Genomic DNA, 27,229 nt, shown 5'->3' on the forward strand with positions numbered 1-27,229 from the left:
GGTTAAGGGGACTGGCAATACCGATACCCCCTTTCTGCTGTTCTGAACATGTGCAGGGGACACAATAGGTTTCATTACACATAAGCATGTTCACAAGAGCAGACCAGAGGTCTACAGAGTGGTGGACCAGAATCACTGGGCTCTCTTCCAAACTGCAATGCCGTGTTCTGCCCAGAACTGTTGGTTGTAAACATAGCTATTCCAAAAGCCATAAGAACAGATACAGTGAAGATCATTTTTTAACACTCAAATGCTGTTTTGTGAGACCACTTAACTATTTTTGAGAAAATGTCCTAATTTTTATGGTGAAGCACATGGATTTGTGGCCAACGCGGCAGCACCTGCAGTGGTGCAGAGTTTTGATAGGGGGAGCTGGCTGGATCAGGGCTTTCCCTGCAGAGTGGGAAATAGGTGCATGAATCTACTCATGCAGCCACATGCAAAATGCAAGATGCTGTTTTGTGGGAGAAAATTATTTAAAGGCCATCAAGGGGTGGAGAAGGCACCTAGCCACAAAAGGAATGACTTTTCTTAGAATGATCCTGGGTATGAGGAGTCACTCTTTACTTTCAATGGGATGACTTTTGAACCTTCCAACGGCTCTTTTATAGCAAAGCACATTTCTAGACACACTATAAACAATGGTATAAAACATTCAAACACAAAAGTCACCCATCTAATAAAGACAGCCCCGATGTCCTTTTTTTTCGATACATAATTGAAGGCATAAGTACTGCTAAATTGAGCAGTGTTTTAGGAGAACATTGAAGCACCATTTTCACTCTTTCCACTGCAAACATTTCCAGTTGTTCACATATGAATGTGTTAATTGTGTGTTTATGCAAATTTGTGCAAATGCTAGATGTATAGATAAAATACATACATAAATAATTTGGATTAAATTGTATAATTGCAATTCTTACCTGCTATCCATTTCATAGTATGAGACACAAGGTATTTGTAGATTTTTCACTGTGTTCCATAATATGACCTATGGGATGGATCAAAAACAATTCATAATTTCTACTTATTTATTAGAACATATATACTGTGTATTTACATTAGCTATTGAAAGTGCTTTACAGATACAGTCAGATTTCACAAAATATATTTGATATTCTTAGCATAAAAATGAAATAAACAGCTGAATGGTTTTCCATGTATATTATACTTTCATATTACGTACAATTTTGAATAAGAATCACTATTCATAGCATAGTTTATTTTACATTTCACAATGAGACCCTCTCTCTTTCCTGAAAAGAGTCACATATAAAGAATATTATACTTAAAATGATCTTTAAAATGTAATCTGAATTCTTTGGCAATGTACGTTTTCTTCTCTATTAATGTATAAGTACTGCACATAGATTTTAATCTCAGAGTTAATAATAAAAGCAATTTTCACTTAAAATATAAAAACTGTAATGGTGGAATCATGATAATACATTTAGCACTCTCACAAAAAGTCTCTCTATTAGTTTCTTTTGACACATATTTTCATTCCAGGATCAATTTTACTATATAAGGGCTTCTTAACTATTCTATTAAAATTTCCATTCAGAAGCAATAATATCTAACATTGAATAATAGTCATGTAAATCATTATTTCAGGTTAATGTAAAAGATTTTGGAAGTTCTTATGAATTCTGCTGATGTGCACAATTGTGAAAAGGTTATTTCTCCATTTTGCAGTGATATGCGCTGGAACAAAGGAACTATTTTAAAAGCTTCAGTAGAATACATCAAGTGGCTACAAAGAGAACAACAAAGAGGTAGAGAATTAGAACACAGACAAAAAAAATTAGAACAAGCCAACAGAAGATTGCTGCTTCGTATTCAGGTTGGTTAAGTAGGAACAAAAAGTCCTAAAGTTCTAGAAATCTTCCCCCTCAATTCTATCAGATTGTATCATTTATTTATTATTCTCATTGCCTGCTGCGGCCATTTGTAACTCCAAAATGTGCTTAACCTTTTACAGAGATCACATAGATGAATACATTCTGATATGATTCAATGAGCAGTGGTTTAGTTTATAGTTTGAAAACTTTCCGTGCCTGCGATTAAGTATACCTGTGTTTGAGTTACAGTAGAACCTTTCAGCACTCAATATAAAGAAAGTTTGGTCAATCCTTTAAAGCCAACCCTAGTTTACCTCCTTTTAGTTGCCAAATGCAGTAACATATTTGTAGGAACCTGCAGAAAACTAAAATTCCTTCTAATTCAGATGAAGTGGACATTCTAGGAAAACAGAAAATAAGCAGATATACACTTTCACGTTATTGGCGTATTCTTTTTTTGCATTTTTTTGTTCAAAGTTTGAGCAGGGATGCATTCAGTACAAAGAATGGGAGAAGAGCTTCTGAATACTTAAAAAATTCATTCTAATAAATACACTCTGAACTATCCACATATCAACATGACTGTGGGAGCATCACAATAGTCTTCAATGGGACACATTTGTAGAACCAAATACACAGCTAACTATAATAAGTTGCAGCAACTCATGGCAACCAATTGGATTCTAAGTAAAAGTCTGGTTGATATGGGTTATAGCACCATTTTCTGGAGTTACATGTATGACTGTTTTAATGTCCCTACTGTATTTGTGTTTTTTAATCTATTCTTTAAAATTCATACAAAGCATGCCAGATAGGTTAAATCTGACACTTACCTAATGCAATATTATCTGTTCTCTCTTGGTTAATGTTAATAGTTTTACGGTGGCTTTTATTGGTATCATTTTCTGCAATAATAATAATATATGTTAATATAATTTTTAGGCATTGTGAACACTGAAAAAAAACAGAACAAAAATAAGTTTCTATACTTACAAATTTCTACTGCAATAATTTAACCTGAATTTTCTTTTTAACTGTAAGCCTTTCCAAAATAGGACAGGCTAATGTCATCGTTCATGTGTCAGACATTATTTTGTGACATTTCTATTAAAAAAAATAAAACAAATGCAAAGCATGACTTAATATGTGTCAATTACATTAATTACCATGCTTCTAGGGGGCCAACTCTTAATTCTGCACTTTTATATAATTATAGGAACTTGAAATACAAGCCAGAGCTCATGGTCTGCCGATTCCGGCAATGTGCACAGTAGAACTAACTTCACAAGTTATCAAGCAGCAGACATATGGAGAAAATATTTCAGAAGATTATGCTCATCAGCTCCCCCTGTCTATTGGACAAACGACTGACTTGTGTGATGGATCAACTGGATTTTCTGATCCCCTCTCACATTTTACAGATTTATCATTCAGTGCTGCTTTAAAGGAACAGATGTTAGAGGAAATGTCTCCATACGGAACAGACCCCTTTCTGTCTACAACATCACCTGACCTTTCCAAAGGAAGCAGCAGAAGAAGCAGTTTCAGTAGTGATGATGATGATGATCTTTGAATACAATGGCCAATTCCTAAAAGACAATAACCTGCGTTTATGAAAAACAATTATCAGCTCTTTTACTGCAAAGAATGAGTACAGAACGAACAGCTCCAATTCTAAAACATGTATTTGAAAGTGAAACGTTTTGTGGAATATATTATATGTCCATTCAAATTCAACGGACCCTAAGTGATTTTCCACTGTTACAGCTCTAATTAGTAAATACTGGTCATAATGTTTACCCAGAGGCTAAAATCACCTGGTGGCTAGGAAAAAAATCTTAATTCTTTTGAGCATATTTAATTTTGAATGCCCCACTTGTAATTAATTTGCCACTTTGCTACTATGGTAAATTGATTTTACTATTAACAATTAAAATTAATTTTATTTGAACGGCCATGAAGGCAGAAGATATTTACTGCAAAAAATTTACCTTTCCTGCATACAAAACATAATGTAAATATTGTCGCGTTGTAAATGTGAAGGACTGATTTCCATTTATCTAATTTTATTGATGACTTGCTATTACAGGCAGCACGATTTCTGTTGTACTGCACTGTACAATCACATAATTTCTTTTATACTGTTTTCAAACAGGTGACTTGCATTAAATTCATTAGGCCCAAATATTCATATTTAAATGTTTGTCAATTAATTAAGAAGATAAAACCACGCCTCCTGTTTAGTACTTCTGTTTAGTTTGGTTTGTTTGGGTAACAGACACTTCTATGCGGCCACAGGACTACTCATCTGCTCCCCTCCTTAAACTTAATTATGTGTATACTTCTTCTTTTTTGTAAATTGTACTTTTAATGCATACAATGAATGATAGGAAATGCAGGGCTTTTTTTACGGCCATCATTGCCTAGTGTTGTGAAGTCACTGTGGGTTGCCCTTTCCGCACCAACACTGCATTTTAAAAACATACCAAACCAGAAAGCTGTTACTGAGATATAGAGAACTCACATACTTTTAATTTCAAGAAAAAAGAAAAACACTGACACCATCTCTTGGGCAAATATTCGCTTTATTAGATATAATGTAAAGATGGAATTATACTTTAATTATATTGTCATTATTTGATGCAAGTAAAGAGAACTTAAATATTCTATCTTACCAGGCCTACCTTTCAAAGAGATTTGTCAGTAACAGGTAAGGTATGTGTTTGAAGGTGCTTTTTCCAACCAGCTATGTTTAACAGATTGAGGGAACATTTATACCGTAACTGTTATAGAAAAAAAGGACCGTGAAAAACTGTTATAAGTAAATGCACAGATACATACCATCAATCTTATGTATAAAACCTGTGTGGGCATGTACAAAATAAATAAAAATATAATACAAAGGCAGCACAGATATATAAATATGCAGCTTTTGAAAGAAATATACTGTAAATGATGTCAAGTTGTTTTTTATGAAATTGGGAAGCAAAATGTGAAAATGGTAAGTTAAAGTTTGGATGAGAAGAAAACAGCAAGCAAGTAAATTTACATTATTGGAGAATTCAAACGCACACACACACACACTTCGCAAATCTATCCTTTTATAACAAATAAGTTATAGCCAAAAGTGAAACAGTAAAATAGTATTATCTATTTTATGTATTGTTTTATGCTGCATAACAAATATTTGTGTAGTACTCCAACCAACAGTTTGTCAAGTAAATTAATTCCACTTATTTGTCACGTTTAACGTATAAATATACATTTTTTCATAGACGGAACACTGCTCAAAAATAGGAGGTCATATAGTCATGGGTTTTTTTTAATAAAAAAAATATTTTAGTAATAGCAGGATAGTTTGCTATAGGTTATCTTAAGTGCTAATTTAAATGTTTCACAATTAATGAAAGTTACACTTCTTTTTTTAAAGTAATACTGTAAAACACAGACTAAATTTATTAGTCATTTTCTCATGATTAACAACAGTAGAAAATAAAACTGCATAGTGTGCAAAATATATTATTTCCATAACTTAGAGTATTTGCATACAGTACTAAATTTGAGTTATGAAAATAAAATTCTCTAGGTTTTGTAGTTTTGTTGCTTTATCTAATTCATTTCTATTAATTAATATCAAATACATGTCACACTGCCCAGTATTAAAACAATTAGTATGTGTGCTTGCTGGTACTTTGATTATCTATTGTCATAATTTGACACATGTACCAATTATTAAGGGAAGCAATAGAACTGGCAATATAAATTAATTAAAACACTTTATGATAACTTTTTGTAAGGTAATCTTCATATACTGGAGGCAGCACGTAAGCTAAAGCATCTAAAGCAAATATTTTCCAAATATAATTTTGGGTTTGGTCCATATTTGTTATGCAGTTTAAAGACTGAGATCTTTCTGTAAGCAAAAAATCCTTACAGCATATTAATTTTATATGCCCTCAGTGTTTGTGGCAGAGCAGCTGTGTACATTATGGCAGATACTCCTTAGTTACTAAAATGCTTGAAAAAGTAGGTAAATGTATATAAGCAATAATTATTCTATATGGATAGTGAGCTCTTTGTAGACTGTTTTGGAAATAATGGTTTTAGAAATGTTTCAGAACTAATTTATGTAAAACCTTATTGATATTAATGTAAAATGCATATGTTTGTTACTTTAATAACATAAAAACACATATTGCTCAGAATACTTTTGTATCAACACAATTGTAAAACCTTTTTTATGTACATCTATAGACAGGTAGCATGTCAGCAATTAGTATTTATTGGATAGCTTGTGGATGTAATTGTTTGCTCTGGAAGAAAATGTAAAATTTAACAAAAAAGTTATTTTTTAGAATTTGGAAACTAAACTAATAAAATTTTTAAAACAAAAAATGTTTTATACAGAAAATGTAGTGATTCAATAATACAGATATTTCTTTAATATGAGGCATATTTATTAACGATTGCTTTTTCAATACGATCCTTTTCAATCCTTATTGCAAAGATAAGGATTGAAATATCGTGATTAATTAATAAAATTCTTCACTAGGAACAGTAGTCACGAAAAACTGCTGTTCCTGCGAAGACCTGTCTCCGATGTCCTCTAATGTCACTATCATAGTGGCCACCTTTGCGATAGTGACCAGAGGGGAGAACAGGTAAGTTGCAGTGAGGGATCCGACGATCCCTATACCGCAATGCTCTATCCATAGGCTGCAACGGCATAGACTATGGGACTTGCTAAATGGTGCAAAATAGTAGTCCTCATAGAAGCCTAAGGTTGGCTGCTTTTGCATTGAAAGTGTCAGGGAATGCAAAAGATATCTCCTATATCTGTTGCCATGCCCTAATTATAAATTAAGGGGATACTTTAATATGCAACAGATTTCGAGGGATTTCAATGAAAAATTTCTTTAATAAATATGCCCCTTAATCGCTAAAAATGAATACAGTCAGGCAAAGTAAAATTTGGTATCATGTGCTTTTGCCTTATCAGCAGCAAGAAGATTACAGTACTTCAAAAATTTTTATTTTCTATGATTACTTAGGTAAACCTAGATTCTTACTAAATAATGTCTCACAGGTAACAGTTTGTGAGAAGTGGAAAAAGCTTTTTCCAGATCTGGTCGACCTAAAGTTATACTCATTATGAAATTTATCCACGTAGTCAAGCTATATTATGACCATCTAATTTATTTTAAATTGTTTTGTTATCATATGACAATACCTTTTCAGCTCTTGTTTTCCATGCATAACCATTCACTTATTGTCTTAACAATGAATTATTACATTACATATCACAATTTGTAATTTATCCTATTGGTACATTCTTTGTAGTTGTTATATGACATAACCAGGTATTCCTAAAACATGTATACATGACTGTTTTTATTTGCTTGTTTTGGGTCTTTCTTAAGCAGCATATGATACACAAGTTAACCCGTGCATGATACTCATGCATTCTAGTCAAATCAAGCTACTTAAGGTGTTAAAAAGGTTCTTGTCATGCATTTGGGCCTAGCCCAGGCCTTCTCAGGGGAAGAGCGTTACTTCCTGATGCAAGCGCCCTTTTTAACGTGTTACCACCTCATCATTTTTCTCCATCACCTCATCCTTTATCTTCATCGCCACATCCTTCATCAAGCTACTTAAGGCGTTAAAAACTCCCCACTGTCACCCCCGGCAACCACCAACCACTCCCAACTGTCACTTCTCCTTCAAGAAATATATAGGTCAGTGTATAACTCTGCCCAGCAGGTGGCGCTGCAGCTTTTTTTTTTTTCCACACACGCCACTAGGCATTTATATATTAGAATTTTGTATATCATATATCACGAGTATAAAAACAAAAATACATATGTTGCCAAACAAGTAAGGCAAATTGTGGAACAGCAACAGACATTTAGCACAGACCATTGGATAATGAACCACTACAGTTCTTTATTTCTTTGTTTAGGGGATTACACTGTCTTTTTATGCTTAAAGTTTATATTGACTGTTAAACTATGAATTTTTATAAATGTAAATCAAATTATTTTATACTATCTGTGTTTGTAAACTGATGATATTAAAATGTACTATTCAGCAATTTTGATATTAAAGAGACTTCTAGGGAAGCATTTTGTTGTAAAGCTTTATTGTCAGAATTTTTAATGGCACATCACTTTTTAAATCATATTTACTAGTTGTATTTTATCAGATGCAGCTATTCTGCTTATCTGATACATCTTTTTCAGTCTATATACATTGTAGGGTGCATCATTGTTTTGTAATAGAATGCATTAGAAAATCAGCAAATACAGAAACACTGTATATATGAGGGCTAGGCCTGTATCAAGCCTAGAGATGGGCGGGCTCGGTTCCCTGAGAACCAAACCCACCCGAACTTTGCCTATCCGAGTACCGAGCAGAGCAGGCTCGGTAGGTACTCTCCTGCCCGCTCGGATTCCAAATCGAGGCAGAACGTCATCGTGACGTCGTCAGATCTCGGTGCTCGGTTCTCGTGATACTTGAAAATTATAAATACCTGCCTCCACAGCAATCCATCGGGAGGGAGAGAGCAGGGTGTAGTCACAGGCTGATTAGAGCAGGGACAGAGAATACAATTCTGATTCCAATTCTGATAACAATTGATAGAGAAGAGAGGAGGATAGAGGAGTCTTTTTTTTCAATATTTAGCACTCCAAGTGCTTTTGGGGTGTCCCCCATTCTTTTGCATTAATATTTCTGGCTGTCAAAAGTCCTGTTTGTCAGCAATCTTAAAAATAATTTTTAGCACTCTCAAGTGCTTTTGGGGTGTCCCCCATTCTTTTGCAATAATATTTTTGGCTGTCAAAAGTACTATCTGTCAGCAGATTTAAAATATAATATTTAGCACTCCAAGTGCTTTTGGGGTGTCCCCCATTCTTTGCATTAATATTTCTGGCTGTCAAAAGTCATATTTGTCAGCAGTATCTAAAAAAATTTGTAGCATTACAAGTGCGTTGGGCTCATAATGGATTCTAAGTAGTCCACATTTGAGCAGAATCAGCAACCAGGTTCTGTCACCCGTCCTGATGGTAGTGTTCCCAGTACGCCATCTGGGAAAGGCAATGTCAAACTACACAGTCTTTTGAAAGCAGTCAAAAAAACACACACCCCAAAAAAATTTATCGTGTTGAAGCGCAAAAGAAGTGTAACTGAGGAAAAGTTAAGTGGCGATAAAAAAAAAATTGCCAACATGCCATTCTATACACGCAGTGGAAAAGAGAGAATGAGGCCTTCACCTTTGTCTATTAGTGGCAGATCAAAATTTTTTACTGAGCCTACAAGTGGTACACAACTACTGTTACGCGTCAAAGCCGAGCTGCAAGATAACAGTAAGGCATTAGAGGATAATGTTTGCTCTGAATTACAAATGGCACCAATCCCTGTGAAGAGTCCATCCAACAGTGGGATGTCTAATCGTGAGCATTCTGTTAGTGTACCCATAAAGAGGGACCCTTTCAGCAGTTCTGCTGATGTGTGCCTGAACAGCCCGAGTGTAGCCAGTGATACACAAATTGAGGATGCCACTTTGGAAATAGAAGAGGATGAGGGGGAGATTTGTGGAGGTGACGAGGGTGCTAATGAGGATGTTTATGAGGATGAGGTTGTTTGTGTCAGTCCTGCACCAGTGGCAGCAGTTCTGGCACGTGACAAGAAAAAGGCCATTGTCATGCCAGGACATAAAACAAAAAAATCCACTTCTTATGAGTGGAATTATTTCTACCCCAATCCAGACAACAACTGCATAGCCATTTGTAGTGTATGTCAAGCCACAGTCAGTCGAGGGTGGGACCTTAACCATCTTGGAACCTCGTCTATGTTACGCCATTTGACGAGAGTTCATGGCAAAGTGTTGGGAAAAGCTGAAAGTTCTTCCAAAAAAATTACAAGCACTCCATCATCAGCTAGGACCCTCCGCTCACGACATCCCGACGGCTACAAAATATACCCACCACACCATCCTCATCAATATCCTCAGTAACACTCGCAGTTAGCCCTGCATCCCAATTATTAAGGCTGGATGATTCGTGCAATATTATTGATTCCTCTGAAGAAAGCATTAGTCCCACTGCTGCTGCTGTTGCTGCTGCTGGGGGTGAATCGTCAGCCCAGAGGAAGGCTAAGAAAAAGAGCAGTCCTACATTTCAACAATTAACTGTGAAACAATCATTTGCTAGGGGAAGCAAATATGACAGCAGTCACCCAGTCGCCAAGCGAATCACAGACGCCATGGCTGCCATGTTAGTGTTAGATCTGCATCCAATATCCACAATAAACGCAGCTGGTTTTTCACAGTTAATTGAGGTTTTGTGTCCACGTTACAGAATTCCATTGCGACACCATTTTTCCCGTAAAGCTATTTCACAACTATACCAAAAAGTGTGTACAAATGTAGAGATTGCGCTGAAAAATGCCATTCTGCCCACTGTCCACTTAACCACAGATATGTGGACAAGTGGAAGTGGCCAAACCAAAGACTATAAGACTGTGACAGCCCACTGGGTTGGTCATTCACCTTCACCAGCAGGAACAGCAGCAGCATGTACACCACTACGTAACATTTGTTACAGGCAGGCCACTCTTTGTATCACCAGCTTCACTAACAGGCATACAGCTGACAATTTGTTACGCAAACTAAGAGATGTGATTGATACATGGCTTATACCATTTGGACTCTCCCCAGGATATGTCATTTCTGATAACGCCAACAATATAGTGCGAGCATTACAGCTGGGTGATTTCCAGCACATTCCCTGTTTTGCTCACACCATCAACTTGGTGGTGCAGAGCTTCCTACCAAATAACCGTGAGGTGCAGGAGATGCTTTCGGTGGCCCATAAGATTTCAGGCCATTTCAGGCATTCGGCCACAGCATGTAGGAGATTGCAGCAGCTCCAAGAGCAGTTTAACTTGCCCTGTCACCAACTTAAGCAGGAGGTGGTAACTAGGTGGAATTCCACCCTGTACATGCTGCAAAGGATGGAGGAACAGCGCAAAGCCATCCAAGCGTATTACACAAGCCATGACATTGGAAAAAGAGGGGGCATGTATTTCAGTCTTGCACAGTGGGGAATCCTTTCAGTGCTGTGCAAGGTGCTGAAACCATTTGAAGTTGTGACGTGTGAAGTGAGTGCAGATTCTGCTAGTTTGAGCCAAGTCATTCCTTTAATTAGACTATTGGAAAAGCAGCTTGAGAAACTGAGGGAGGAGATGAAAGCAAGCAATTCCGCAAAGTATGTTGTCGATCAAGTACTGAATTCGCTTCACAATGATCCTCGAGTTATTAAGATCTTGAGCTCGCATCAGTACGTTTTGGCCACTGTGCTTGATCCAAGGTTTAAGACCTACATTGAGTCTTTACTTCAAAATGAACGATATGTGAACTTTTGCAAGGAGCTATTGCTCAGCAAGTTGTCTGCTGAACTGGGCCTTGGCTTGACGACATGTCCTCCTTCAGTTTCTCAAGCAGCTGCTGCTCGTAAAAAATGTAATTTTCCCAAAAAAAGCAGGGAAGACGCAGAGGGCAGAACAGAACAGTTTAACATCTGGGCTGGTTTGAAGGATTTTTCCAAAAAATATGTGACCTTGCCCATAACTCCATCTAATATGGGTATTAACATGCAAAGGATGGTGGAGGATTACTTTCAAGAGGTAATTGATATGGAAATGTCAGACAGTCCCTTTCCTTACTGGGAAGAAAAGCAGGCCATCTGGAAACCCATGTACAAACTTGCTTTGCAATACTTAAGCTGCCCACCCTCCAGTGTGTACTCTGAACGTGTGTTCAGCACAACAGGGAACTTAGTCAGTGATCGCCTTAGAAGGTTACTTCCCAAAAATGTGGAGAAAATGATGTTTATAAAAATGAACTACATCTTTCATGAGGAAGGCCTTCACCATCCAAGACATTCAAGCACTGACTGTTCTCTAATGGCAGATTCAAGCGGCGATGAATTGATAGTCTGTGATGATGACGTACACACTGATGAGGGTGAGGATGAAGCTGAAGATGATGACGATAACATATTTTTAAAACTTTCTATGTAAGTGTAGGGTGCAATCTACCCCCAAAGAGGAAAGGGACTTGGGGCATTTCCATATCACGTACCGTCTTGAAAGGCTGCTATTTGGGCAATTTCTCCTTAAGGGTAGAGTGTCATACACAGAGTGACCCCAAACTGTCTTTCTCCATTCCAATTAATATTGTACAGACTATAACGGCTGAATTTTTTGGTATTTTATACAAGTGGAGAGGGGCTTAGAGTGACAGAAACCAAACTGGCTTTCTCCATTTCAACTAATTTTTCTACAGTCTATAAGGGATGAATTTTTGGGTATTTTATACAAGTGGAGGGAGGCCTAGAGAGACAGAAACCAAACTGGCTTTCTCCATTTCAATTAATATTGTACAGTCTATAACGGCTGAATTTTTTGGTATTTTATACAAGTGGAGGGGGGCCTAGAGAGACAGAAACCAAACTGGCTTTCTCCATTTCAATTAATATTGTACAGTCTATAACAGCTGAATTTTTTAGTATTTTCTACAAATGTTGGGGGGGCCTATAGAGACAGAAACCAAACTGCCTGTGTCCATTTCTATTAATATTGTACAGTCTATAACGGCTGAATTTTTTTGTATTTACAACAACTGGAGGGGGGCCTAGAGAGACAGAAACCAAACTGCCTTTGTCCATTTCTTTACATATTTAAGTATAAGTGTAGGGTGTAATATACATCCAAAGACGATGGCTGCATTGGCAATATTCATAGATGGAGAGGAAGACAATCTGGTTTGTGTGTAGAATTAATGAAGGCCTACCAGGAATTAAACTGTTTTTTGGATAATTTATTAGCTTTACAATTACATTACTTATCCTAGAAACAGGTGGAGCACTAAATTTGGTTATTTTAGGCCCAAAAACATTGATTTTTAATCAAAATAGCAAAACAAATCCAAAACCAAAATCAAAACACGCAAGGGCGGTTTTGCAAAACCAAAACCAAAACACGAAGGTAATCCAGATCCAAAACCAAAACCAAAACCAAAACACGGGGGTCAGTGAGCATCTCTAATCAAGCCTCAGTTATTTGGTTCACTGTGAGTCAGACACATTTTGTCTCAATTAGTAAAACCATTTTTTTCTTTGTTTTGTTCTACTAGCAAATCACTATTTGCTTTAAGTTGTTCCAATTCATGGGATCCTAACTTCAATTCTCCCTGTGTACTTCCTTTGAGCCATCTACAATCTCTGGGCTTAAAGATAAAGTTTAGGGGGCAGGAAGGCAGGCGTGTGTGAAGTGGGGACTGATTCATATTAAAAATAACAGCAACTATGTACATTTCATCTCCACATAAACCATCAATTCCCGAAATAATGCAGATTTAACAAATGTGAAATTCACAATCTCTAAAGCTATTATTTTTGCATTAAGGGAGTGAACTCTAGATTGTGTCCTACTGTACTTGTTCTCACCATCTAATACTACCAGCAGTGATGGTTGGCTCATGTGATCATGACTGAGAAATTACAGTTTACATTCCTCAGGTGCAGCTTCAGTCCCACAACAATCAACGTGTGCATCACATAAATGTTGATGATGATTATCCCATAAACAAGGACAGTAATACTAGATACATACTCATTCTTATTTTGGAACTGCCATCTGGGGGTAAATATATCAAGCTGAGATTTTTCCAGCGGTTTTGAAAATTTATTTAGTAAATTCTACAAAATGATAGCTAGAATCTGATTGGTTGCTATAGGCAACAACTCCCACTTTTCAAACCTGCCGGAAAACTCTCAGCATGATACATTTACCCCCTGGTGTGTTAACTATTGCATGTTTTACCCAAAGGAAACAACAATGCCTTAAATCAATATAGCACCCACGTTTTAAAATTAGGTCTCACTCCAGCGCCAACATTAAAATAATAGTATTCACATTTGATAATACATCTATTTCCCTCCAACTAGCCCTAACATTAAATAGTATATACATTTAATACATTTAATAAATAGACCTATTTCCCTACATCCAGCCCCAACATTAAATTAATAGTATTCCCATTTAATAAATAAATCTATTTCCCTCCCTCCAAACAACCCCAGCAAGAAATTAAATAGTATTTATGTTTAATAAAAATAACCATTTCCCACAACCATCCCAGGCATTAAATAATTCATAATCATATTTAATAAATAGGCCGCATTTTCCCCAAACAGCCCCACATTCACTTAATAGCACACATTACAGTCATATACTGTCCCCGACACACATTATAGTCATATACTGTCCCCCACACACATTATAGTCATATACTGTCCCCCACACACATTATATTCATATACTGTCCCCCACACACATTATAGTCATATACTGTCCCCCACACACATTATATTCATATACTGTCCCCCACACACATTATAGTCATATACTGTCCCCCACACACATTATATTCATATACTGTCCCCCACACACATTATATTCATATACTGTCCCCCACACACATTATAGTCATATACTGTCCCTCACACACATTATAGTCATATACTGTCCCCCACACACATTATAGTCATATACTGTCCCCCACACACATTGGCCATTTTCATTTTTCCCCTCCTACAGCCATTGCCCCCCCAGCAGACAATTTTTACTCACTCACACAACCCCCCTGCAGACATTTTTACTCACCCCCTTCCCCCTGCAGACATTTTTACTCACCCCCTTCCCCTGCAGACATTTTCATTCACCCCCCCATCCCCCTGCAGACATTTTCAATCACCCCCCCCCTCCCCCCTGCAGTACCTGTCACTATCCCCCGGACGGAATGCAGAGAAAAAGAACACACCAACTTACCACAACACTCTGCGCCCTCAACAGACCGAAGGCTTCTAGGCGGCTGGCATGACGTCACATCGCACAGCCGCGCGAAAGTAAAAAAAAAAAGCTGCGGGACTGGAAGCGCAGGGAACCGGACCAGCCCATACAGCCATCGGCCCTTCTAGCAAATGCCAGAAGTGCCAGATGGCCAGTCCGGCCCTGGTCCAGGATCAAATTTGCTCCTTTTTTGCCGTGCTCTCCTTAATGACTCAGGCCCATTATATTTGGTTTATTAGGTTTGGGATGGTTGGAGTTGTGTTTCTCAGATGAGAATAGTAGGGCATGCTATTTTTTTTATTCTTACAATATGCTTGCTTACTGGATTCCAGTTGTGTACTGTTTTGTCTTCATCTCATCTTGATACAAATTAATTTAATTTACAATAATGTCACCAGATTCTGTTCTGCAAACCGGTTGCTACAATGGCGCGTAACTATCACTATTTTTCCCCCCATTACTTTTTTACTTTTTAAAAAAAAAAAATCATGAATAATTTGGATGCATCAGCAGTACTTTTCTTTACATTTTTGCCTCTGGCACCAGCATTGCTTCTTTCTTGTACAATGTAATTTTCTTTCCAAAAGTTATTATTCTCCATAAAGTAAACACAATAAACTTGAAATTGTGGCTTCCCAAAGCCAAAATGAAAACAAATAAATAGACTGAATAGTAATAGTCATAAGTGAAGATGAAGACTTTTTTTCATCAATGTATTGTAAAAATTATACTAGTTTGTTAGTTGCCAATGTATTTCCTTTGTATTTGTACACTTATTTAGCTAATGGTAGCTAAATAGCTAACAAGTAGATATTTTCTGTTGTGCCTGTAAATGCATTGTAAAAATCCATCAGTTAAAATAGTAAGCAATCTTTAGCCTGTGTGTTTGAACATCTTATGGTTGTACAGTGAAAGTACAAAACAAAGCAAAGTTATTATGGACTTCAAAATATTGTAAGTCACTATATGGCTAACAAAGCAGGATGTAAAGTAAAACAATTCAGCATATGCTGATATGTATCAAACGTGCAGAGGACAAAAAGTGAAGATGAAGATTAGAATAGACAGAAGTCAGAGAAGTGATAAATTACAGCTCACTTCAAAGATCACAATCGCAAATAATACATTCAATAATTTTCTCCTAGAACAATCCAAGAAGAATGTATGCCAGAAGGGCTAAAAACTGACATTAGCCCATACTTACCTACTTTCATCGGCTCTCTTCCGGGAGCCAGCCAGTGGAGAATCGCGTCATTTTGGCCCCGCCCCCTGTGACGTCATGACGCACCCACGTCATTTGGCAGAGGGGGCGGGGCCAAATGCCGGGATTCACCGGGAATCGCGGCGTTTGGGAGCTAATTCTGCCCACTTCACTAGGAAGTGGGGCATTTCCTAGTGAAGTGGGCAGAATTCGGGAGATTGCCACACTCACCCGGGAGTCCGGGAGACTCTCGCAAAATGCGGGAGTCTCCCGGACATTCCGGGAGAGTTGGCAAGTATGCATTAGCCTACAGACATGGGACATTTATTGATGTTTGCTGATTGGCTCTTTACATGCCACGAACAATGCTTGGCCTGAATCTTCAGAGTGAGTACATTAATCAGCAAATTTTGGGTAAATCTGTGCCAATTCACAAAATAATTTCTATGAATCTTTGAAACAGATAAATCAAGTTGTCCATGTCTAATGAAAACCACTGAATATAGCACCCTGCCTACTGCTTAGTAGAGGTTCGTTTTGGATTTCATATGAGTTTTGCTGCCTCTCTGAGGATGGAACCCACCTAATCTTTGCATTGAATGGGTTAAATATATAAACAAATGTGAATCACTTTCCAAAAGCAAAGAATTTAGTAAACTATTAGTATATACATTTTAGTATTTATACATTGTCACATCAATATACGCAGCAACATACAATATTACTAGTTACTGTTACGAGCCGCGGCGGTGCCCAGCCGCCGCAACTCTTCTACCTCCGTCCCAGCCGTCGCTATGACGACTGGGACATCACTTCCGGGGGCCAGCCGACCGTTGCCGTAGCAACGGTCGGACGCTTTTCAGTTCAGCGCCGCGTCCCGGGATTGCAGGGCAGCCAGGCGCGTGCACAACAGTGCAGCAAGCCTGCGAGCTAATTAATTCAATTATGGGACAGCCTGTGTGCAATTAGAGAGCTGAGCTGATTGGTCCATTTCAGTATTTAGCCTCCCTGCCGGTTATAGCTTTCAGATTCCTGTGTTGCTGCCTGCTGCTGTACTCCTGGTGTTAAGCCTTTGGATTGTTGCCTGCCGTGTATGACCCCTGCCTGTCCTTTGGATTTGTCTTTTGCCTGTGCCCTTGACCTTTTAGCCTATATCTCTGTTTCTGCTGATTTGCTCGTGACCTCGACCCCTGGCGTGTTTCCTGACGATTCTTCCTAGCAAGTGACCCCTGACCTCGGCCTGTTCTTTGGATTTGCTGTCTGCCATTACCCTCTGCTTTTGGGTTCCCAGCAGCTGGTACACATCACACAACCCTCTGTAGTCTGCAGCCAAGTCTGTCCCCACCACTAGGGGCTCCAGTGAACACCAGACTGTCAGAGTAGACTCCGGGTGGTGTTGTACTGGTTGGAGGGGTTCCTGACATTATAACCGGCCCTAATCTTTGGAGAGTTCGCTTCCATTGATGATAACGGGGCAAACCTTTCTCCAGCCCAAGTTCTGGCAGGACAGATCCAGTCCGTCTCACAAGTGGTCCAGAATCTGGTTCAATGCCTGTCTGCTCAGGAAGAGGCCACCAGAGCCGCACAAGCCCAAGTCCAGCAAAACCCATCAGCTCCTGCTGTGGAACCCAAGCTGAACTTGCCAGATCGATTTTCTGGGGACAGGAGTCTTTTCCGTAACTTTAAGGAGAGTTGTAAACTTTACTTCCGTGTCCGACCCCGCTCTTCCGGCTCTGAACAGCAAAGAGTGGGTATAGTGATTTCGTTGCTTCAGGGGGACCCGCAGTCCTGGGCCTTCAGCTTGCCTTCCGACAGTCCTTCCCTGAGGTCTGCAGTTCATTTCTTCCAAAAATGCATTAATAGTTCCCGCTCATCTTTCCTGTGGATCACACTCCTCTGTTACTTCAGCATTTATTGATAGCGGTACCACAGGCAACTTTCTGGATACCAGTTTTGCCAAGTCCATTGGAATTCCGTTCATTAAAATGAATTCCGCTATCACTGTCTGCGGTTTGGATGGGGGTCCCTTACCTGTAGGCAGGATATCCTTCACGACTCCGCCCTACGTCTTACAGTTGGGTCTCTTCATTCCGAAACCTTGTCTCTTCTCCTCATTAATTGCCCTTCCGTTCCGCTAATTCTGGGTCATCCATGGCTTCACCTCCATAATCCTGTGATCGACTGGAATCTTGGAGAAATTACTCGTTGGAGTACTCACTGTTCTCAAAACTGTTTGGCCATGTCTCTTCGGCTCCTGCAGCCGCTTCCGGTTCAACTGGCTTCTGCGTATCGTGAATTCCAGGACGTGTTTTCCAAGAAGGCGGCTGATTCTCTACCTTCACATAGAGACTTGTGCCATTGATCTACTTCCAGGATCCAAGTTGCCCAAGGGAAGGTTATACTCTCTTTCTGGCCCTGAGACTAAGGCAATGCAAGATTATGTGGAGGAAAACTTGCAGAAAGGGTTCATCAGACCTTCAAAGTCTCTGCAGGAGCCGGGTGTTTTTTCATCTCCAAAAAGGATGGTAGTCTACGCCCGTGCATCGACTATCGTGGCCTGAACAAGATCACCAACAAAAACACATATCCGCTTCCGCTCATCTCTGTCCTGTTTGACCAATTGAGAGATGCTACCATATACACCAAGATTGATCTCAGTGGCGCCTATAATCTCATACGCATCAGGGAGGGCGATAAGTGGAAGACGGCCTTCAACACTCAATCTGGCTATTATGAGTATTTGGTCATGCCCTTCGGCCTGTGTAATGCGCCTGCAGTCTTCCAGGACCTCATCAACGAGGTACTCCGTGAGTTCCTGGGTCAGCTCGTAGTGGTGTATCTGGATGACATCCTGATTTATTCTCAGTCTCTCCCTCAACACCGTGATCATGTCAAACAGGTTCTGCTTAAACTCAGAGAACATCATCTCTTCGCCAAGCTTGAAAAGTGCGAATTTGATGTTAAGAAAATGTCATTCCTAGGATACATAATTTCTCCCGATGGGTTTTCTATGGATCCTAATAAAGTCCAAGCCATCCTGGAGTGGGTACGTCCCACGAATCTGAAAGCGATCCAAAGATTCTTGGGCTTCGCAAATTATTATCGGAGATTCAGTCGAGATTTCTCTGATCTGGTGGCTCCCATCACTGCTCTTACCCGCAAAGGGGCGGATCCCTGTAATTGGTCACCGGAGGCCATTACATCATTCAAAGCTCTTAGGAATGCGTTCCCTGCTGCTCCGGTCCTCAAGCATCCTAATCCTCAGTTGCCATTTATCCTGGAGGCGGATGCCTCGGAAGTAGGCGCTGGTGCCCTCTTATCTCAGAGGGACCCCAGTGATCATAAAGTGCATCCATGTGCCTTCTTTTCTTGCAAGTTTTCGGCCGCCGAAGTCAACTGCGATGTGGGCAATCGGGAACTCCTGGCAATCAAGTGGGCGCTCGAGGAGTGGCTTCACTGGCTTAAGGGAGCAGTTCATACAATTTCAGTCTTCACTGATCATAAAAACCTGTTGTACATTGAGTCTACCAAACGGTTAAACTCCAGACAAGCACGATGGGCCCTATGCTTTACCCGTTTCAATTTTGTCCTAACCTACAGACCTGGTTCTAAGAATACAAAGGCGGAAGCTTTGTCCAGGAGCCTCCTACCTCATTAATTACCCATGGGTGAACCACCACCTATAATTCTGGCTTCTATCATTCACGCTGGGTTGACCCAGGATTTAGGAAACACCATACGTCAATTCCAGAAGATTGCTGAAACACCTGCCGGGCGCCTTTTTGTGCTGGTGCACCTCCGTAGAGCTGTTCTCACTGAGGTCCACTTTTGGTATAAATTTATTTAAAGGAAATAGCGCACACCGCTTATTTATATAAATTGCCAATACACTTATTTTTAAAATTGTGTATATTTTCAGATAGGAAATCGTTATTTCTGAGACCAGGGTAGAAAATGTGTTTTTTCTCTTTAGCCTCTCTAGAGGATATGCAATATGTCTGATGTATATATCTGATACAAAGAGCCTTTGCTTACCAAGTCTTTGGTGTATTGTGATGTGGTGAAGTGGCTTGTTTTGGTTTTTTTTGTTGTTCTGTGGGAATGTGTATTCGGCGACTGTCTGAAGTATTCATGCCAGTCAGACCTTTTGACTTGCTAGTGGGTCTCCTGCCTCTGAAATAAGATCCAGGAAATCACAGCAAGGTTTTTAAGAATTTCATAGCTAAGTATAAATATTAGTGGCTTTGCAATGCATGTAAATCGATGTTTTGGTAAACGGGATTACATCCTGATTCTGAAAATAGCCTCTGTCCAAATCTGTATAAAATGCACTGCCTTGTACACTGAAATGTATTCTTCTGATTTCAACTGACCTGATCACTGGGACCTTTAACCAGTGATAGCAAATAAACATCTTGCTTCAAGACTTGCTTGAAAACATCTTCAATATTGCTGTATTCCTGTGATCTGCAGAATAGACCCACAATCTAATCCGTTCTCCGGCTGTCTGAGGTTTGGACCCAAGCTTTTCCAGTTCCACCGCTCTGCCTGCTACCCATGCAGCCCTGGTTAGTGTGATAGGCCAGGGGGGGATCCATCCACAGCAACCTTGATCTACAGTGAGAGGTCAGGAGTACCAGCCCAGGTACACCAGCAACGAGGTACACTAGCAGCGTCAGTAACCCAGAAGGAACATGGTTCTAAGTGCCATAGAAGGAGCTCAGTGGTTGCAGCAGGCTCCTCCCACTGTGGCAGGAGGGGCGAATTAGGAATAATGAAAGGGGACGGTGACATAGTAAGCCCAGCCAGTCCCCAGCAACAACAGACAGGGTGGCATATGCGGTCCATCCTGTCACAATATGATTATAGTAAATTATACTGGCACATTAAAATTAATTTTTAAACCAAGTACAAAGGGATGATTGAATTCAGCAAGTCTAGTTAGTGAAGTTGTTGAGGAAGAAATATTTTACCTGGGGAGTGAGTGAAAAGGAATTCAGATGGTACTAATTAAAAGTGGAGAGAGAAGGCAACTCTGAAAACATACAAACCCATAGAGATAGCACCCTGATTGGAAATCACCCCAGTGTTGCAATTTAACAATATTAACTACTGCGCCACAACAACATAGGCAAGCCTGAAAACATTTAAAAATCTGGATACAGTAGAATGCAGCCACAGATTTTCCAGGCCACACACAAAACCAATGGATCACGCTGTCAGGTGCAGGGGATGGTCTCCTTCTCTCTCCGTGTGCATTCTCTCTCCATGTGTATTCAAACTGTGCTATTTACTTTCAATGCAATCCAGGATCCTTTCCCTCCAAGTGAACTAAAGTAACATTTATTCTCTCCCTACTCTCCAGACAGGCCCTTGCCTGGGATTCTCTCTTATGGGAACGCAATGACTATCTGCTACTGAATTGCTCATCATTCATTGAGGTATTTCGCAAGATCTTTGACGAGCCCAGATGGGTTCCTTCTGCAGTTTCCAGCATTTTGAATCTGTGTCAAGGTTCTCATTCCATTGGACAATATGCAGTCCAAATTTGCACTCTAGCCACAGAACAAAAGTGGAATAATGAGGCACTCGTGGCCACTTTCTGGCAGGGCCTAGATGACCGCATTAAAGATAAATTAGTATCCCGTGAACTTCCTGCTGACCTATATTCTCTCATCTTCCTATGTAATAAGATCCATCTGCGTTTTCGACAAAGTATACAGGATAGATCTCCTGCTAGGCAATTCACACCCCGCCTAGCCCCCCTTTTCCAGAACCTTGTGCCACCTCCAGATGAACCTTTGCAGATTAGGCGAATCCAGTTTTTCTCCCGAGGAAAGTGAGAGGCATTTTAAGCAGAACTTTTATATTGTGGGGACTATGGTCATCTTTTGACTACATGGCCAAAGAGACTGGGAAACGCTTCCTCCTAGCAGATAATAAGGAAGACGATCTAGGAGTTAGGTTTTCCAATCCCTGTACATCTTCCAAGTCAGACATTTTAATGTCCGTATGTCTGGATTCTCCAGTCCGCCCTTTTGCAACTTCAGCATTTGAGGAATTCCATCTTAGTCAACTCCATATTCCTACTTGGAGTATGCCACAGCCGCTGTTCTTTACTGCTGTGAATTGTAACTGTGTCACCAATGGCTCAATCTCCAGTGTCACCTCCCCATCCGTCTGTCGGAAGGAGTTTTGCATAAGGAGTGGTTAAATTTTTGGTTCCACCTCAATCCATTAATTCCGTCATCTTGGGTTACCCTCGCTCAGAATCCATGCTCCTCAGCTTGACTTGGTTTTATCACACATCTCACCGGTTTAGTTCCTTTCTGAGCCTTGTATACATGGGTCGCCCATAGTTACTCCTATCTGTTGTACAGCCTGGGGTTCCTCTATCCTTGGATGTCATTTTGTCAAGCATTCTGCACATGCGCAACCCAGAAACCTTTTAAAACCTCTGCTCCACGGTGATAGGAGTATCACCAGCCAGTTCCCTTTATAAGGATCCTCCTTCTTACTATGGTTGTCAGTTCATCAGGTCTCCTACCTGATAGGAAGCATCTCCACTGATTCCCGTCCATGCTTATACTTACCTTTGTTCCTGTCTACGCGAGTTAGGCTGTTCGTTCATCGGCTGCAGCATCGGTCCTGTTGCAAATTTATAACACCTGTGTGGATCTCAGTGGTTTTGCTCTCCGCAGTTCATCGCTTCACAGCATTACCTGTTCAGCTTATTCCACAGTCAAGGCCGTGGCCTCAAGTGACATCATGGGGCCTGCAGTGCCACAAGAGATGCCTCGCTTCAGTAGAGCCTGCACAGTCTCCCATTCCTTGTTGCGTTCTTTCTCCCCAGCCTGCTCTTCTGTCTTCCTATGCTTCCTTCTAAGATGTTTTTTGCAAAGCAATGTCTGAGATTGTTCCTCATTATCACCCATTGGATTGTCCTATTGACTTAATACCTGGCAAACAATTTCCCAGAGGTAGGATCTATCCTCTTTTGCTTATGTCGCAATATATTTCAGAGAATCTTCAATGAGGCTTCATCAGGAAATCATCTTCCTCTGCTGGTGTTGGATTTTTCTTTGTTAAGAAAATGCATGGTTCAATACGCCCCTACATCATCTTTCTTTGAACTTCCGCACAGAATGGTTAACAAATATTATTGTAGATAAAGTGAGAATGCTTTAATATGATATATTATATCTATGTGTATCCTCCATATTTCATTTCCAGGGCAGAGGTGCAACTCCTCGAGAGGCAATAAACATAACATCTTCAAGAAAAGGAAATAGAATCTTTTCTGTCACGGTATCGGGTATGGGTTCAGTCCAGAGATGAAACAGCTGATTATACCAGTGTGAATGTTATTTAGAAAAATAGGTAGTCGTTCATCATGGAGGTCCCTGACAGCAGTGCTAGCAATATTATATTTTGCCATATACAGATAAGCAGATAGATGGTAAAGTCATTTCGTTTTTTAATAATAGATAATAAAATGTATGATTTTATAGGAACAATAAGTGAGTTTTATTGTGCCCTTGTTTTTCTTGAAGATATTCTCTACTCTTAATCTCGAAGTTATTTGACTGGATCAGTGGCTCAAAGCTTTTTTCCAATATTGACCTTCGTGGAACTTACAACTTAATAAGGATCCTGGAAGGTGTCGAGTAGAAGATCACTTTCAACAGTCGTTATGGGCTTAATGAATATCTGTTAATGCCATTCAGCCTTTGCAATGCCCCTGTGATGCTCCAGTCCTTCGTAGATGAGTTATTTTGAGATCTTCTATAGAGTTTGGTGGTGGTATATTTAGATGACATTTTGAACTTTTCCCCAGATCTTGCTTCTCACCATTCTCATGTGAAGGTGATACTTTCCCATTTATGCCAGAATCGGTTATACTGTAAATTAGAGAAGTGCATATTTGAGGTTTACCAGATTCTGTTTTTAAGATCAGGGCCTGATCAACCACTAGGCTGACCAGGCTGCAGCCTGGGGCGCTGGGTCCCGGGGGGCGCGGCGCTGTGGGTATTTATTTATTTTTTTCATTCTTTTTTTTTTTTTTTTCTTCATTCATATTTTTTTTCGGGGTGGGGGAGGAGGGGGGGTCGCCGCGCGGGGAAGGGGGGCGCCGCGGGGGGGTGGAGGGCTCGACGATCAAAAGCATTGGTGGTCAGTGGTTAGCAACTCACAGCCAATCGCCAGGCTGCCTGTTGCTATGCAGCAGACAGGGAGCAGGACGTCTTCACTTCCTATCTGCTGATCTGAGGAGAGGAGCGATGCTGGCCGGCACAACTACAGGTAAGTGAAGGGGGGAACTGCCCTGCATATCTATAGGAAGGAAGGGGGAACGGGGAACTGCCCTGCATATCTATAGGAAGGGAGGGGGAACGGGGAACTGCCCTGCATATCTATAGGAAGGGGGGGGGACCTGCCCTGCATATCTATAGGAAGGGGGGGGGAACGGGGAACTGCCCTGCATATCTATAGGAAGGGGGGGATGGGGAACTGCCCTGCATATCTATAGGAGGGGGGGGGGGAACGGGGAACTGCCCTGCATATCTATAGGAAGGGGGGGGGAACTGCCCTGCATATCTATAGGAAGGGGGGGAACTGCCCTGCATATCTATAGGAAAGGGGGAACTGCCCTGCATATCTATAGGAAGGGGGGGGAACTGCCCTGCATATCTATAGGAAGGGGGGAACTACCTTGTATATCTATAGGGAGGGGGGGAACTACCCTGCATATCTATAGGGAGGGGGGGAACTACACTGCATATCTATAGGGAGGGGGGGGAACTACCCTGCATATCTATAGGGAGGGAGAGGGGGACTGTCATACAAATCTATAGGGTGGGAGAGAGGTTGATATGTATGAAGGAGGGCAGAGGAGGGGGGCTGATATATGTGACTGGCGGAGTTTTGATGTGACGGGAGGGGGATAGCTACAGAGTGGAGGTAAGGAAAATAGCTGCAAGGGGGATGGATGCAGGGTGGTAGGTAAAGAAAATGGCTGCAGCAGGGGTTAAGGAAAATGGCTGTGGGGGGGGGTTGTGGTTAAGGAAAATGGCTGCAGGGGGTATTTAAAAAATAGAGCAGCTTTGGGGGGCAGAATCTCATGATTGTGTGGTGGTCACATGGGTGGTCTCAGCAATCACTAGAATACTAAATATTAGTGAGATGGGGCTGGTAGAGGTTTGTATTTGATTGACAACAAATATTCAGATATTGCTAATATATGCTGGCCATAATGGAGTGTTTTGTTTTAACTGAAGGGCCTAATCATTCAGGGTTTGTATTATAATACATTTTTGCAATTTCAAAACAGGACGCCAACTTTCCAGAAGCCAGCGAGAGGATAACAAAGTTGCAAGAGAGAAGAGCAAGAACAGGTAAGAGACAATGGCACAATCTGTCTAAATTTGAATGCTGGAGAATACACCTGAACATTCATATTCAGAAGTGTTCCTATACACCTATATATTCGGAGGAGGGGGGGGGGGGCGCTGCGGCAGCTACAAATTGGCCTCAATCTCATGGGCTGAAGGCTATTCAACGTTTTATTGGATTCGCCAACTATTACATGCAGTTCATTAAGCACTTCTCTACCTTAATCGTTCCCATCACTGCTTTTACCATCTCAGCATTTGCTTCCTTAAAAAAGGCATTCTCCTCTGCTTCTGGGCTAACCCAACCAGACCAAAAAAACCTTTTGCCCTGGAGGTTGATACCTCTTTGGTTGGAGTAGGAGCAATACTCCCTCAGGAATCCTATTCAGGAGACCTCCACCCATGCAGGTTTTTCTCCCAAAAATTATCTCCCTGTGAACAAAACTATGGCTTCGGTGGCAAAGAGTTATTTGCTAGCAAGTCCGCCTTAGAAAAGTGGCGTCAACTTCACAAAGAAGATAGTCATCTGGTTACCGTGTTTACTGACTACATAAACCATATTTACCTCTGTTATGCTTGTTGTCTAAATCCACATCAAGCTCAGTGGTTCTCCTTCATTGTCCATTTCGATTTGAAACTCACCTTCTGTTCTGGTGCCAAAAACTCTCGGGCTGATGCCCTCTCTCGATCCTTTGATTATTCCGACCTGCTCTCCAACCCCGAATCTCGCCCCAGCTGTTGCCATGATGGCGATTGGGACGCTCCTCTCATCACCACTGTAACCCGGCCAGCTGGCCAGACTGGCTCACGCTTCCGGCTGCTAGTTACTCATTCCCAGGTGGGGAACGATTATTATCCTTGCTCCTCCAATTTCATTGGCCCTTCCTGGTATATTAGGCAGGGAGGGCTTAGTCTCTCTACCGGTAATAGTTCCTGTTTCTGTCTACTTACCTGCTCCTTTCTTTGCTCCTTTGCTCTTGCTATTTGCATTGATTCTGCTGTTTATGACCCTTGACTCTCTTGCTGGATTCTGCTCGATTGTTCGTGACCCTGACCTCTGCCTGTTACCTGGATACGCTGTTTGCCGCCAGCCCTGTCCTCTGCCTGGACCTCACTACCGCTGCCTGCTGTACCCTTTGACCTCGGCCTGTTTTGGACTTTGCTGTTTCTACCACCTGGCCCTGCGCTATGTTAAGGTTATAAACTTGTACTATTAAAATTATTGTTACTATTAAAATTATTAGTGGGAATCAACATGGATTTGTGAGGGATAGGTCATGTCAAACTAATCTAATTAGTTTCTACGAGGAAGTTAGTGGCAGGGCAGCACAGTAGATGTGGTCTACTTAGATTTTACAAAGGCCTTTGATACAAGAGGTTGGTTTACAAAATAAGGGAACTGGGTCTAGGAATCAACATTTGTACTTGGATCGAAAACTGGTTAGAGAATAGGAAACAGATAGTTGTGATAAATGGAACATTTTCTAATTGGTCAAAAGTCTTAAGTGGAGTACCTCAAGGTTCAGTGCTGGGGCCACTCCTTTTTAATATATTTATTAATGACCTTGTTGATGGGTTAGAGAGTAAAGTTTCTATTTTTGCAGTTGGCACTAAACTCTGTAAGGCAAAAAAATCAGAGCAAGATGTAGCTTCTCTACAGAGGGACTTAAATAAACTGGAGGATTGGGCGGCCAAATGGAATATGAGGTTTAACATAGATAAATGTAAAGTTATGCATTTAGGGATCAAAAACAAGAACGCAATCTATAAATGAAATGGAATTCATTTAGGAGAATCTATAATGGAAAAGGATTTGGGAGTGCTCGTAGAGAGTAGACTTAGCAATGGTGCTCAATGTTAAGCAGCAGCTGCAAGGGCAAACAAAGTAT

General features: G+C 40.5%; 1 protein-coding gene across 4 annotated transcripts in view; it reads left to right on the forward strand.

The window, feature by feature from the left end:
- Positions 1-4,919, forward strand: part of TFEC (transcription factor EC) — a 99,705-nt gene extending 94,786 nt beyond the window's left edge. For all 4 annotated transcript variants that reach the window (XM_075208995.1, XM_075208989.1, XM_075208994.1 and 1 more), the window contains exons 8-9: positions 1,696-1,843; positions 3,058-4,919. In XM_075208995.1, the coding sequence (XP_075065096.1) occupies positions 1,696-1,843; positions 3,058-3,414 (505 nt within the window). In that variant the 3' untranslated portion in view covers positions 3,415-4,919. The remainder of the gene's footprint in view (positions 1-1,695; positions 1,844-3,057) is intronic.
- The last annotated feature ends 22,310 nt before the right edge of the window (positions 4,920-27,229 follow it).

This window comes from Mixophyes fleayi, chromosome 4 (assembly GCF_038048845.1).
Source record: "Mixophyes fleayi isolate aMixFle1 chromosome 4, aMixFle1.hap1, whole genome shotgun sequence".
NCBI lineage: Eukaryota > Metazoa > Chordata > Amphibia > Anura > Limnodynastidae > Mixophyes > Mixophyes fleayi.